This window comes from Eleginops maclovinus, chromosome 19, assembly GCF_036324505.1.
Source record: "Eleginops maclovinus isolate JMC-PN-2008 ecotype Puerto Natales chromosome 19, JC_Emac_rtc_rv5, whole genome shotgun sequence".
In the NCBI taxonomy this organism is placed as follows: Eukaryota; Metazoa; Chordata; class Actinopteri; order Perciformes; family Eleginopidae; genus Eleginops; species Eleginops maclovinus.
In genome coordinates this window covers 13,239,564-13,254,981 of record NC_086367.1, presented here as the reverse complement: position 1 = coordinate 13,254,981, position 15,418 = coordinate 13,239,564, and the positions used below count along the sequence as shown (strand labels likewise).

General features: G+C 41.6%; 1 protein-coding gene and 1 long non-coding RNA gene across 2 annotated transcripts in view; one reads left to right on the top strand and one right to left on the bottom strand.

Moving 5' to 3' along the window:
- mnat1 (MNAT1 component of CDK activating kinase) overlaps positions 1 to 15,414 on the bottom strand; it is a 32,039-nt gene extending 16,625 nt beyond the window's left edge. Inside the window, exons 1-7 of the mRNA XM_063908492.1 lie at positions 15,244 to 15,414; positions 13,523 to 13,613; positions 7,043 to 7,195; positions 6,586 to 6,659; positions 6,009 to 6,112; positions 5,719 to 5,859; positions 4,015 to 4,146 (exon numbers count right to left, since the gene is read on the bottom strand). Of these exons, the coding sequence (XP_063764562.1) occupies positions 4,015 to 4,146; positions 5,719 to 5,859; positions 6,009 to 6,112; positions 6,586 to 6,659; positions 7,043 to 7,195; positions 13,523 to 13,611 (693 nt within the window). The 5' untranslated portion in view covers positions 13,612 to 13,613; positions 15,244 to 15,414. The remainder of the gene's footprint in view (positions 1 to 4,014; positions 4,147 to 5,718; positions 5,860 to 6,008; positions 6,113 to 6,585; positions 6,660 to 7,042; positions 7,196 to 13,522; positions 13,614 to 15,243) is intronic.
- Positions 1,064 to 6,369, top strand: LOC134881276 (uncharacterized). Its single transcript, XR_010168026.1, has 3 exons — positions 1,064 to 1,427; positions 5,287 to 5,553; positions 5,722 to 6,369. It is a non-coding gene; the product is annotated as an uncharacterized LOC134881276 (long non-coding RNA).
- Positions 15,415 to 15,418: the final 4 nt, after the last annotated feature.

The following is a 15,418-nucleotide window of genomic DNA, read 5'->3' as shown; positions in this document are numbered from 1 at the left end:
CTCTCACCAAGCCTTATAGCTATCAACCTACATACCAGCAATCCAATAAAAATTAAAGGTTAAAGGGGAAAAGGGTTATGCCCTTTCCCACATAAAACCATTGGTTTGTGAATGTTTTTGTAAGTCAAATTTTATAAAATCATATCAAAATGTGTCTGATGCTATTTGTCTAAAGATTGGGACTACAGGAAATGAGAACTACATAACACTGAAGACAGTAAAAGAGTAAGTGGGGGTTGGGGGAGAGTATGTAGTGTAAAGCTTGCAGGTAAAACAGGTTAGGCAAGTCTGCTAGAGAAAAGTAAAGCAGTGTGAGTACGTCTGCCGAGCAGAGGTCACTGTAGAGGACAACTTCACCAAGTAAATCAGGACTTAGCAAACAAACTCACACCATGAGCGTGAGTGTAAGAGTGTGTACTTGTGTTTGTATTTTCTATGGTAGTCAAATACCACCGGCCTAAGTGTAAAATGGATTAAAGCCAGAGAGAACCCGGGGTTATTTCAGTCGGCCACACATCTATGTTTAGGGATAAACTTTCCACCCACATTTGGCTGGCTGTGTGCGCGAGTTGCTCTTTGTTTATGTGTGTGTGTTTTCTGCTTTCATTAGGTGCCCATACTGGCCTCGTCAGGTATGTCAGCTGCTCCGCCGCTTGTGAGGAGTGGATTGGAGCCCAGCAGTGCAGGAACCTGGGACCTTTCATCTAAGATGGCGCTGAAAGCTGCCCCAAGGTGGAGAGATTCCCCATCGGTCACCGCTTTCAGGAATGGGACACTGTAGCAGCTGAGGACAATCCCCGACCCCACTAAACTAGAAAACACTGTAAAACTACTGGCACAAACAAAGCCAGCATGCTTTAATACTAAAAAAAACACTATTACTCATACGAGACTTAAATCAAACATCATTTATAGAATAATAAACCTTTTAACAGGTGCCAAATGTGATGACTCTTCACGTCATGAGGACTCTTGTCATCGTGCCTGGCACTGAGGCTGGTCTTATGTGTCAGACAACAACAAGCAACCTGTTTAAACAGTGAATAGCCGCCTCCCTCCCACACAGAGGGTCTCTTTTGATATCAGCGGACGTCTATTTTAAAAAGACACTTTATTCTTCAAAGGATGTTTACTCAGACTGGGTGAGGGGAGTGTGTGTTCATATGTGTGTGTTCATCCGCACAAGGGTGTGTGTGTGTGTGTGTGTGTGTGTGTCTCGGTTCAATAGAGTACCTACAAAGTGAGGGATTAGTGAGTGATTCAAGACCATTCCTGAGGCAAGACCAGGCCCATCCCACCTCACATCACACCTGGACCGAGACTACTTTCCCTCAGGATTGGCTAACTGCTTTTAAACATCCGTACAGGCAAACCGAATAATCAGGATCGGGGTCCCCTTCACCGTCTCCTGGAATATCACCCAGGAGGTGAGTAGTGCCAGAATAGCTGAGATGTCCTCTTGCATGTTCGCAGTAAACAACATGACACAACTAGATGCAATGTTAGATCACACTTTAAATAAAGCCTGGGGAAGCTGAGGAAGAAATGGCATCCTCACGATCCAGGGATCATACGGCTCTAAGAGGGAGATATGTCATTCCACTGGTGACGGCTCACCTTGGCCCGGGGTGAGGCAGCTGGCTGAAGTGCTGTTAGGGCAGCTGGTGGCGGGTAAGGGGATGTTAGGGGCACCATGTATTTCTGCTTGTCCTGACTGGGGGAACTTGAACATCACCAAAAGTATCCAGATGAAAAAACAAGAGGTCATGCATCGGTCCCTCCGACCATTCATCACTGTCACAACCGTTCCTGCTCTGAGAATGTGCATCACAACAAAGTATGGATAGTAGCTTCTAGTAGAAAACTATTTTCATTGTCCTAACAGCTTATTTTTTTCTGATTTTTAACTAAATGTAATATATGTTCATCACAACCTCCGAGAGTCATTGTGACGCAATGTAAAATTGGCAGTTTTGTCAGAAAAACAATCAGAAATCACTTTATTATGCTAAACTAAATTACCACATGGTATCGTATATCCTCACAATATAATTGTATCCTATTTTAGCCTAAAAAACATAATGCTTCTGGCCAAAGTTGTTGCCGAAACTGACAAAAAAGACCCCAACCTCACACTTGAGAAACTTCACTAGCATCTGTTTGGCATGCTTAACCTAAATGAGTGATTATCAAAAGCAATTATCTGATGCCTTTTCTGTCGAACGATTAATCAATTAATGACTAAAAATGTCACCACGAAATGGATATTCCTGTAATTGAAGCGAGGAGCACAATTCATCTGAAATGTTGAAAGAGGCACATCATGGAAATGTGGCCCGACTTTAGAAATGTGCTTTTACATTTGCCTCCCCCTAATTTCTGCTGAGGAAAAACCGAAACCTTGCTTGGAACAAGGGACCACAAGTTAGCAGATAAATGAATTCCAGCAAGCTGCAGGAATCCACCGCTCTGTGCTGAAACCCCACCAAGTCAAACAGAAGTCATTCTTATGGACTCTGAAGTGAAGGGAAATCCAAAACCCACACGTTCCCCCGACTCTAGTCTCTCGTTCCAACACAGCAGATGCACGGTGAGAGCTCTGCTACACCAACAGGAGCTCTGGGACGGGAGGATGAAGAGAAATGGGGAGAAAGAAGCGAGGAAAAACAGCCGCAGAGGAAGCCAAGAGCAACACAACCGTGCTGTTTCTCTCTCCATCAGCAGTTTAACTTCATGCTGTATATCAGGGGTGAGAGTCAGAGTACCAAATCCTAGTTTTGGACCTATTCAATGCTTTTCCATTGGTGGTGGATGAGCCAGCTGCTTCTTTGGGGTGTAATGATTAAATTAATGTTTTTGTAAAGTCTGACTTTATTACTGCATCATGTTATTCAACCAAGACCTATGAAAGAGCCAACCCAGTGGAAAACACATTGAAAATGGCAGGATAGGCAAACAAAGTAGGGGAAAAGAGAGATTTGGGTTGTATCAGAGTAAATCAAAAACTGTGCTCCAGTTTGAGCTTAAGGTGAGTACTAAGCAGATATTTCTCCCTCGCATCAGTGAACTGTGGGAAGACAACCATGCCTCATGAGGGTTGCTAGGGGAGAGGTGGGGATGATGACACAGCCTATCTCATCACAGTAAAATGAAAATAAACGACTGAAAACTTGAACGAGAGCCAATTATAATGTCTGTCCTGACACGGTGAGCACAGAGCTGTGAGCTCAGAGCGGCAAGCAGAGCCCTGAGCCCCCATGCTCGCTCTCTGTGTGTCCCGCTGTTCACCAACAGGAATGTGATGACAGGACTGAAGGGGTGAGGGCCCCGTTCACAGATAGAAGAAGCCCCAGACACCAACAAACTTCCTCCCTTTGAAGGTCTGAACTCTTATCACCGCTGTATTGTCAACAAGCAGTTTAAATTAGCACTGAACTAAAGTCACTCCAAGCATCTAACTGTGCAGACCCACCAGTGGGCAGAGCGAGGTATACGACCATGTGACCTTAACCTGCATGGGCACATTGTAAATATAGTGGCCATTTGTTATTTATGCTACATATAGATTCTCCAAGCTCTCATGTTTCACTCTGCTCACCCTGCTTTCACCTGAAGCAGCAAAGCCCACGCTGACAAATGCATGCAAGGTCGTGTTCAGACCGACATTACCCCTGCGTGAAAAAAAGGAGCCCCCTCATTCATTTCAATGAGGCCACTCTCTGCTGATGCATTGGGGGTCCCAGTGCAGAGAGATCCTACAAAAAACAATCAAACCTGCACATTCTTGGGAGATTTGGTTAAGATTATGTCTGTCTAGATAACTTGATAGAGTTGTGAAATACTTCCTCCCTTCTTATTGTGCATCTGATAATACTCATGCTGTATTGTCATTTACTGTCTCAAAAGCACCTGAAATTACAAACACAAACAGCCCCTTGCTGGTTTTGAGTGCAGGCAGGAGTCTGTCACTTTCAGTTTGGATGTATGAAATGGCGTTAAAAAGATGGCACTCACCATATGTATTCCAGTTGAAAACAGGTTTGTAGGTTTGACAGCCTGTTTCTGCTGCTCTATCTCAGTCTCTAGCTTGGCAGCACGGACCCTGTGTTGAGCAAGCAAGATGGTGGCAGGAACGTGAGACTTCTCCTGCAGAAACAGATGGGATTAAAGATTCATGAGGATGAGTGCTTGATGAGGAACTGCTCTTCAAAAACATCTGACACTTATGTATATTGCAGACATCTCCATTTGTAACTGTTGCACGTTGAGAATAGAGATCCTCCCCTATCAGCATCGGGTCCTTTCAGGCCACAATATTGTTGCAAGCCATATCAACAAAACTGTGACAATGCAGGGAACGCCGCTTCAAGTTCACTGCGCCGCCTTCACCTCCATTAAATGCAAGGTCGGACATTTCAATTTCTCCAGTGGAGTGTTGCCAAGCACAGAGGTCTAAGAACACAAGCCTGGACACTTTGTTCACTGAAGACGTAGGACATATTTTGATGGGGTGGACAGCAACGGTAGGACAGTATGGGAAGGTGTCTTAGCATTAAACAGTAAACCAAAAGTGTCTTCGAACATGTATTAGTGCTGGTCTGACTGCAAACCTTTAAACACAGTCACTTATATGAGTTATAATGTTTTTCTTTATCAAATAAATCTTTTATTATGATCACATCCCATGATTAAGGAGTTTCCTATTTCCTAATTTGCAATTATCTTGAGAAGAAAAGGGTAATGCATTTAAGAAAAAAAACAAGCCTGCTGTCAAATGATTTAAAGTCCATGTTCAAGGTGTTGCTACATGCGGGGTTTGACAATAACTGTGACGTGTATTAATAAAAATAACAATATTTTCACATATCATTTTGTGTAAATAAAAAATGTCCAACACATTAAATATTTTTTCAAAGAGAAAAAAACACCAACTAATTTCAAGATGAATTTAAGTGAAAGCAGTATTAAATATCAACACCATTTTTTTCTATAAATTGCGATAACAGCGTTATCATGAATACTTTGCCCATGATAATCGTGTAGTGAAGATCAGATTAAAGAAGACTCGAGAGGTGAGTCAGAAGCTCCCAGAGATGTGTAACATTGATAATTTAACCACAGCTTCCATTACAGGAAGGAATAATCTGAATGTTGGTGTTGTGTGTGTGTGTGTGGTGTGTGTGTGTGTGTGTGTGTGTGTGTGTGTGTGTGTGTGTGTGTGTGTGTGTGTGTGTGTGTGTGTGTGTGTGTCTGTGTGTGTGTGTGTGTGTGCGTGTGGGAGAACAGTGAGCTCTCAGACCACAGGGATGTAAAGATGTCAAGGCTCAGGATAGTTCCCCCTGGGGGGGGCACGGAGCTGATCTCATCTGCCTACAGTCAACAGGCCCTGTGCCTTAAACAAACAAACACACAGCTTAGCCTGCTATCTGCGATGGTCCTTCAGCAACCCGCTCTGCAGGAACAATCACTTCCAAAGCTACAGCTCAACACAATGGAGCCAGGAGGCTTTGGAATCACAGAATGAGAACAATGCAGCCCGCAGCACAATGACTGGTAATAATCTCTTAATGATCTCACTGTCATGAACCCTGGGGCTGAGGGTGTGTGTGTACTTATGTGTGAGGGTCAGATATGAAACATCTGTCATGATGATGTGACTGCTTTTTGCTTCACCTGACTGCAGCAGATGTATGAATTTGCATCATGTGTGTTTCTCACCAGTTCATCCAGCAGAGCCTGCTTGTTCTTCCTCTTGGCCTGCAGCTGCCTCTGCTCCTCCTGCAGCAGGTCCAGTCTCCGCTGCTCGTTGACCGTCTGCTCCTGCAGCAGCATCTCCTCTAGATCCTCCTGCTCTCGCGACTGAGGAGAACAGGGATGGTGCAAAAAAGTGTGTCAAATCTTTGACCACAAGGCTGAATTCTCACCACCGTTGAACTTGACCCGTGGTCAACATCTCCGAGGTGAAGCGTAAGCAGAAAATACTATGTAGGAAAATACTTGGTACAAACCAGTTTAACTTTATTCCTCTGGATGAGATCTCTGTTGTCCTTCTGGTACTGCTCCATCCGTAGCTTAGTGTTCTCCACATCTATGTTGTTTGTCAGGTTAAACACTGCAGAGAAAAACGTAAGGTGTAATTCCTCAGAAGTGCTTGTTGATAACATCTTAAGATGGGAGCTAGGTTAGTATCACAACCCTTCCTGGAATTATACAATCATTTCTTCACTACAGGAGCTATGACTTAACACACGAGAGGTTGTGTTCTTAATTATTTTACCTATTTGTATTCTTCATTTTATTTTTAAATACTATTATTTTTAATGTTGATTTCACTCTTGGTTTGTTCAATAGGGGTGGGGATAATGTAGATGTTGGCATACTGTAACATTTCTAAAACCCAATAAAAACATTTGACTATAAATATAGAAGTGATGGTCGGCTTGTTACTGCTTAACAGCATCACTTTTTTTGAACAACGGATCGGGGGCGGATGTTCCTCATTTTCTGTAACATACGGAATCAATGACGACCGATCATTCACATCGGCCAGCTATGTGGAGGTGAGAAAGGAGACAGGAGGCCTACCTATGTCTTCCACTTGCTCCAGGAAGTCGTTATATTCTCTCAGGCTGGGGAAGTCAAAATCTCTCTTGTTGTATCTGCAGACACAGAACAGAACTGAAGAGACAAACAGTAAAACCTGATGAAAGCAAATATGCTCCGACATTAATAGCCTCCATTAAATCAACCATTGTAAAATACCATGTCTGCATAGTGCCTAATAGACACACATTAGATCTCAATTAAGGGGCTATTAAAGAGCAGATGAGGGAGAAAGGGGAGGCAGGGAGGGGCTGAGAAGTAAAAACCTGGCAGGGAAAGAGCCTTGCCGTTTGAGTCCCCCCGGGGAGGCTCATTGTCTACAAAACAAACAGTGTAATGAGAATGACAAAGGTGGCTTAAAAAGTGGGTGGAGGCACAAGATGACACATAAACACCCAGGGCCACACCCCTCACCGTCCTGGTTCCCCCCCCCACTCACATCTTCAGCACCTTCTTGCGAATATCCACCTCCTTATCTACGGTCGGGTCTTCGAAGAGCTGCACGCGGAAGTTGCTCTTCCTCAGGGGCGTGTCGCACTGGACGCAGTTACCCGAGCCGCGAGCAAACAGCATCTCCACGCAGTTCTCGCATCTGGGGGGGGGGGGAGAGGGAGGGACGTCAAAACAGAAAATAAAACCAGGCTGGGTTTAATGTCTCCAGAGGTGACTCTCTCAGAGATACAGTTTTAAGCATGTGTGCCTCCTGAAGTAAAATTTTCCTCACAGCAAAGATAAATTGTGTTGTTGTTTTCGTGTCTGTAAATGATCAGGCGGTGGGGTGATAATGGGGCTTATGAATATTTCCTCTGAGTGCTCAAAGATGGCCGGGATTATTATTGGAATGTCGATTAGGCTGCCTCCTACTCTCAGACAAGAGGAAATTAGTCTGACACCCCATCAGTGGCGTGTCTGTCTGCACTGGAAAAACATTTGCTTCATTGTTATTTCAACAGACCTCAGTCATGCCACGTTGCATAATATGATAAAACCCAGCTCCGTCAGTCACAGTGTAGTCTATCATTATAAGAATGGAAAACATAATTTTGGGCAGAAAAGTCCAGATGAACAATTGCAGTGTTTGTGTATTCTTTAGGCTACTTATTTGGTAACGTATAGTGTTTTAATTGTCATATATGCTTAAGGCTTTCATTTATTTAAGAATGTAACTTTAATATCTAAATGGAACATCAGTATTTTGTCATGCAATGCCAAACCTCTTTTCTGCCAGAAAATGTCATGATTATTCCTGACAATGCCTAAATGAAAGGAAGCTGTATAATGGCAAGCTGTAAGCCACATTATTACATACTGTGGAAATATTGACAGTTATTGATTTCAGTATACTGCAAATCTTTTTAATGGATACAATCACTTTTCAAGACAAAATATGGAGCTGCACAGCACAGTCATGATGAGTTTTTCAGACAGGCTTTGCTTCCTCATTTAAATCTATTCAGTAAAGAGCACTTCTCTTCACCTGTGACCAATTCTGAACCAAAACACAGAAACACTTTTCAGATGAGAAGTGAAGCCCGGGTTCAAACAGGAAGGTTTACTTCATGCACTCCACGGCAGCTGTCAGAGCTAGCTAAGGGCACAACTGAGCTTAGCCATCAATCACACCTTTATGCAGGTAGGCGTTTACCCATCAGTCACACTCAAGTGAGGAGCGGACACGGAAGACAATGGGAATGTTCCTAAATCTCCCCTGATGGGGTGGAGGGCCTGGATAAACGTTTGCACAGTGCGCTCTCTTAATTAAGTCTCTGTGGAGCTTTATAACCCCAGGAATTTACCTTCCTGCTTGTGACCACCTTCACGAAAATGGACAACATCTGGTTTCCAAATGTCACTATCTGCTTTGAGGTGCAGATAGTTTTCATATTAAAATAACAGAAAAGTTGATGAGAAAGAGTTGGATTTTTCACCATACGTCATTGATGGCAATGTTGAGTCATTTCTTCCCAAAGTCAGGGAGAAACTGGTGCCTAGTGACATACTCTCTGGGGATGGAGCCTATTAGAACAATCATGACAGAGTCATCACGCAAGGCATTTCACTTCATCAGCAGGATTTAAAACCAAATAAAAGCAGTTAAAGAAAAACTGCAGAGCCATGGAGTTTGGCTGTTTACATCTAGCGTCTCAGATATGGGTCAAACAAGCCCAACCTGCCAAGTGTGACACCAGGCTTTCACAGCCAAGCAACAAACAGATCAAACGTGCATCGCAGGGGACTTTCTCCCAAGCATTGCCAGTTTAGCTTGGCTCCAGATGAAGCCTCAAAATAAAAATGAAAGCTGAACGACAGACACACATCTGCGTTGTCCAGTTGGTGTTTCAGAGCATGAAGGAGCTCAAGTGCACTCTGGAAGAGGCAGATGTTCGCTGTGGCCCCGGGCTACAGGAGATGTATAGGACTGGCCATATGGAGGTAGATGGAGGGATTCAGCTTGTTTCCACAGGCCCACAAAGAACCCATTCATCAACACAGGGCGAGGAGTGGGGCGTAGCTTGCCCCCTGCCCCATAAATGGACCACACAACAGAGCTCTCCAAAGGGGAAATCCTGTGTAACTATGGTGCAAAGAGGGAGGGAGGAGATTTAAGAGTCAATTTGCCATCTTTCCTCGGAAATGTGCCTTCTCTTAGTGACAGCTTTTGGATGTTTTGCCTGTTGCGATTTATATTTTTTTTTAAACATTCTTGCCAAGGCTACGCTGCTCTATGGCTGGGCATACTGAACAGACGTTTAAGTTTGCCGACAGATCTCCAACAGCTTGCCATCTCTGTGTCCCAGGGCTGTTGTCGCTGACTGAGTGCTCCTGACTCCTCCCTCTCTCACCTGTCCTGCTCACAGCTCCAGGCTCCTATCTTTCCCATCTGCAGCTGTCAGCAGGTCAAAGAAGGGGGTAGTAAGAGGAGGGTGAACAGGGTCCTGGCTCAGCAAATAGACTGCTCTACCACCACCACCACCACCCCCACCGCCCCTTAGTGACGTTGCCTTCATCTTTCCCTCCTTCTTATGCAAGAAAGAGCAAAAACAATGCAGGACTATGAGGATCTGGATTCACCACAAAGCCTTATGATCTTCGCAGAGACTGGACAGAGCTGGCTTTGTGTCAAATTCAAACCTGCTCTGACACTCTGTCCTGCCCTGTGACCTACAGTACCTGCAGCAGCAAACTCAGAAAATGCTGAGGCCCAGGAGTCTGATTGCTTACACAGGAAGCCAGCATAGGCTTGTGTGATCTTAAAAAAAATAAAGCTTAGATTTGGTGTACTTTAGAGAGAAGCGCAGAGAGCAGAGACAAGTTTCCCAGAGTACATTTAAATGAAACAGCTTTGTAAATAATCATTTCAATGTTTCTAAAAAGGATATGAAAAATGGAACCAATTTAGGGACAAATACTGCCAAAATAAGAAGTTAGTAGACCAGAAGCTGAGCCGGGGATGATGTTAGGATTGGTATAGGCAGCCTTTGCAACACAATGTAAAGATTGACAATTTCATTTGCCTCAAAGAACTTGTGGCTGATTTCTCTCTTTACTAAAAAGTTGTATATAAGCATTTTTGCCCAGACTATTAACAGAAGATCAATACCACTTTCTGTTGTCTGTCTTTTAGATATAAAGCTACAGCCAGTTAGCTCAGTTTAGCATAAATATTTGAAACAGGCAGAAACAGCTGCCTGGTTCAAAATGGTAAAAAAGATCTGCCTTAAGGTTCATTCATTTATATTTTATATTATTTAAAATCTGTATGACAAATCAAATTTAAAAAACAAGATTGATGGAGTTACAGAGAGTTTCAGGTGCTGATAGGCAGATGTTTTTAAGACAAAGCCAGGCTAGCGGTTTCCTGCCTCCATGCAGCTTCAATGCTAAACTAACTGTCTCTTGGATGTAGCTAAGTTGTATTTGACCTTCACATTTAGCTTTAGGCAAGAAAAAATAAAGGTTAATTCCCATTTATCATTTTAGAATATATAACTACCAGGTCAAGAACTAGCTTCTACTCAATGAGGTGTGTCTATCCTCACTGCAGATGGTGGACCCCTATAAACCCCACTGTATGGCCATCGTCTGTGCCCGAGCTCAGTGTCAAATGCCAAAGGACATGGTGTCATTGTGCAAAAGTAATAAATAACACGCATCAAATGCTCCCAGTGACAGGGATACAAAATGTGCTGTGGTGGGGTTTAAATATAGATGCATGCTAAAGGTGGAGAAGCTCAACACTGCATCGCAACAGCCGCTCAACCAGGCAAAGGTAGAGTGAGCCTCACAGTTATCGAATAAATGAAAGCGAGACTTGGGGAGCTAATGATCGCGTTCAGTTTCATTATTGTATATTTACAATTATCAATATAACATAATTAAATGATGTAATACTGCTAATTATTTCATAAAATACAAAGAATAATTCCAGTCTCAGTTTACCAGAGCTAGGTGACATCAGATTTCTGGTTTTGTCAAAGCCAGCCCGTAAAAGGAATTTATTTTAAGTTAAAAAAACATTTAGGATATATCCAATGAGGGGATTTTTGATTGTCCTGTAAAGAATGGTGTTGCTTCAGTACAAAAGTGGACATTAACCAACAACCTCAAAGTAAATAGAAAGGATGACTGTCACTCACATCCTAAACCATTAACGATTTTTGTCTTTAAATTTACTCAAGAAATGGTTATAAGTAAGGAGACTCTATAGACACATAATGTATGAGATTTCTCTGCCTAATAAACAACTGTAAATAGAAGTAAACCACTCTGCAGTTGGGCAGAAACTAAGCCCTGCAGTTGGTACTGTAGATATATTTCCCTTCATAATGTCAGATTTTTCAGGCTTCCTTTCTTTCTTATTTACTTTTTTCTGATAGAATTGTTGATGACACAAAAAATTGGAAATCAGTAACTGTGAAATTGAAACACATTGCTCAAGCTACAGTACAAGTTTCCATATCTATCAACCTCTCAGGAAACCCAGCATATGACATCCGTGGTAAAGAATATTGATACAGTTTGAGAGAACAGCAGTGTCCAAGCAGTGCATTAATTCACCGTTGCACCCGCTCTGAGGAACAAATCCAAGGTGACCCGGGCTAGGAGGACATCTTTCCAAATTGCTTCATTGCAGAATCATTTTAATTTTCTGTGTGTAGCCCCGCATCTAGACAGAGGGCTGAGTTATGAGCTTGCTGACCTGATGACAAAGCACGACCACTTCCTGATGGTACGGTCAATAAACAGACAGGGTCAAAAAGATGCTCTCAACAGGATACCAGCGTCACTGCATGGTGCTCATAGAGAACATGTCGCCTTCGTTTTAATGACCAGGTTTAGAAACAGATGACAAGGTTAAATATTGGAAAATGCACAGCAAACACGTTTACTTGACAGGAGGGTGACTAGTGCTGGAATTGTTTTTTCGTGGTTTTGTAAATCAGATTAAAAAAGAAGAAGAAAAACAATATACGTTTAAAATGTTGGCCTCTGGAAACTTTTGAATGTTTTGAAATATTTTAGATGGTTATTTTCAGGTATGGTATAGAGATGGAAACGATTATGTTAATGTTGCATTTGAATGGCTTGCGCATCAGGGGTAAGGTCTGGGACTGACTTGTGTCTCTGCTTGTGACTATCCATTAGAACCAGCTTAAACATGTAAAATGATTCATCAGTTTAGCACTAAACTAAAAATGAGTCGTAATATGATCGTGCACAGTACTAGTGCAGATAACAAGATTGTGTTTGTGCCTTTAAGCTGGACCTTTACCACCTCTGTATAATTGTGTGCTCCTCATGTGGATTAAAACTCATCCTCAGTGACTCTTCTCTCTGCCATCTTGAGCTTTGTGTACTTTCCATAAAAGGGGATATTTCAAAGGACTGACATCTCTTTCAAGTGAAAATCCACATGTATGATTGAATCACCCACATCTTTTTGAAGACCTCTAAGATGTAGGAATAAGCAGCGGAGGACAGGTGCTGTACCAATGCAGTATAGGTTAATTATTCTTCTGATGTCTTACAAGATTTACAGTTGTCATGCAGCACTATTAAGTCTCTAATAAAGGAATGAATCCACATTTAAACTGTGTCAACTTGCCTGTTAAAGCTAAGTTACCTTGAGTCTTTCTGAGAGTTAGATAGATAAGAGTATGGAGTATTTCCATTTATTGCTACTTTATACTTCTACTCAGCTACATTTCAGAAGCCGATGTTGTACTTTTTACCCCACTACATTTATTTGACACTTTTACTCTGTACACATATAAACACATGATATGCTGATATTGTTTAATCCATTGCTGTTCTAATAATCTACACAGTATAGTAAATGAATTGGGTCACCATTGACCAACTACAGTACTAACATGCTTTTGCATATTTTAAATAAGATAAAACAATAACCATAATAATATAATACTTTGAAAAGATCCATTCTGCATAAAGTGTACTTTTGCTTTTGATACTCAAAACAAATTTATCTGATAATACTTCTTTATAATTTTGGGTCATTGTGCAGAATGAGTACTTTTACTTTCTGTAGTTTGATGTTAATACTTTTGTACTTTTACTTAAGTAACATTTTGTAATGGAGTATTTTAAGAAAAAAATAATTGTACTTTTACTTAAGTAAAGGATCAGAGTACTACTCCAACACTGCTTTTTTCCCACCTTAATCAGTCCAATTATAAAAGAGAAAACAAAGCGTTAGCAGTTAGCTGAAAGTATTTTCTATGTTAACGGCCAACCATTAAGATTTAAGAAAGGTTACGAAGCTTGAATAGTTTGAAGAAATAAGACTTTACCGCTTGCTTAAGGGCTTTCTTGTGTGAGTGCATGTGTTTTCGCACAGTTTGAAGCAAACACTGGGGGATTTTGTGCCTTCCTTTAGCTGTCAGATGTAAATACTCACAGCGTGTGACCGCAGACATTCACCATCAGCTTCAGCGACGGGTTCCTGTACTTGGTTGTTTTGCATCTCGGACACCCCTGGTCGTCCATTTCTGTCAGTTCAACACAAATTTAGATAAAAAGATTGAGTGAAAAAGTGTCTACAACTAGAAGCTCTCCTGTCACTTTCTCGGCGGCGAACTGCTGTGTTACACAGAATGCGGTCCGACGAGCAACGCCATTAAGAGGAGAAGTTCCTCTGTAATGATAACCTCTACTGCAGCAGTGGTCACATTGTGCTACAGGCCCACCCAGGGGTCCCTAAAGAGTCCCAGGGGTTCTGAGGTAAAAAGCTGAGTGGTTTATTTTCACTTGTATTTAAAGAGAGTGGTTGTGTTGATTATAAGTTTCACCGCCTTCTTTGTGTAGTTTCCTATAGCTTACTCTCCCACATATTCCATGATCTGGTAAGCCTGGACTGACACATAATTAAAACCAAAAAGCTCTCCAGATGTTGCTCCCCAGGGCTTCTGACATCATGTAGTTTCTGGGTGAATGTGTAACAGTTTAGGGAAACAAGTCAATAAGAATGGTGGATAATTATACCATGTGATTTATTATCTTAAATAAACAATGAATGATGGAGACTGAAAATTACAATTACAGTGATCAAAGAGTAACACTTACTGGCGTTTTTTTTTTTAGGATATAGCTCTGGACACTTATATTATATTACAATCACTAAAAGCCACGTGCTATATTGATTTATTGTGTGTATAAATATGTATAAATGACAGTTATTAGACTCCAGTGCCATATAAAGACTGGAGTGTATAATTTGCAAAAGACATCATTTACCAATCTTTCAGCTTTCAATTTAAAGTAATAATTTTAAATACATTTCTGTTGAGTCCCCATCGACAAAAAGATAACAAAATCGTGATTCAGACATTAGCCAAGTGATAAAAGTCTTACTATTGCAAGTAAACTGGAAGTCATAAGATAAAAAAAGATAAGAATTACTTTATTAATCCCAAACTGGGATTTTTTGCAGCAGCAGCAGCATCATAATACAATACAAAGCATAGCAAATAATTAGAAATAAAAAGAAGAAATCAACAGTTCTAAAGTATAGACATGAAAAGTGAGAGCCAAAACACTCCTATTATTTAAAACAAATGAGACATCAAAATCCTGTTATTTAAAATTGAATTCATGGGAGTTTGTTAGGTTTGTTTTGGTGTTCGAATAAATGTGTAAGGTGAAAATAAAACTTGTAGCTGTATACTTTTGGGGGAGGACAAATATCACACAACATAATAGGCCATTCCGACAATGCTCTTAATTTTCATTATTGCAGAGATGCTGGTTTATCACTTATATTGTATGTTCATGTTATTTCACCTGACTTTTCTATTAAAGTTATCATGATGTTGGAGCTACTGTCAGCCAAACAGGCAGTATTTACACTTTATCTCATTTACAATCAGCACCTTGAACTATTTATATCCAACAAATCCAGCCTCAGTGTCAAAGTCTGTTTAATGTTATTGTGAGTCGTTTTAAATTGTCAAAATCATTTTAGTTTGATACAATGACTGACATAATCCCGGGATTGTTTTCCTTTGATTTCCTCGATATGTGAGAATGCAAATGTGTTGATGTGTCCGCATTCAGCTAAGTCAGCTCCTGACAAAAGAGACAACAAGGATATCCCGTTCCCACGATCCCAATAGCACTCACCTTGCACAGGTGAGCCACGGGAATACGCTGCATGTTATATGACTGACAGCTGGAAACCAAACATTCGTGCCTGAATCTCGCTCGCTCCTCCCTTATGAGGCCCTCGGCGTCCAATAGCGTAGCTCTCCTGCAGATAGACCCGAGTGAGTCTCGTTCCAGCTCCAGTCCCCGCAGA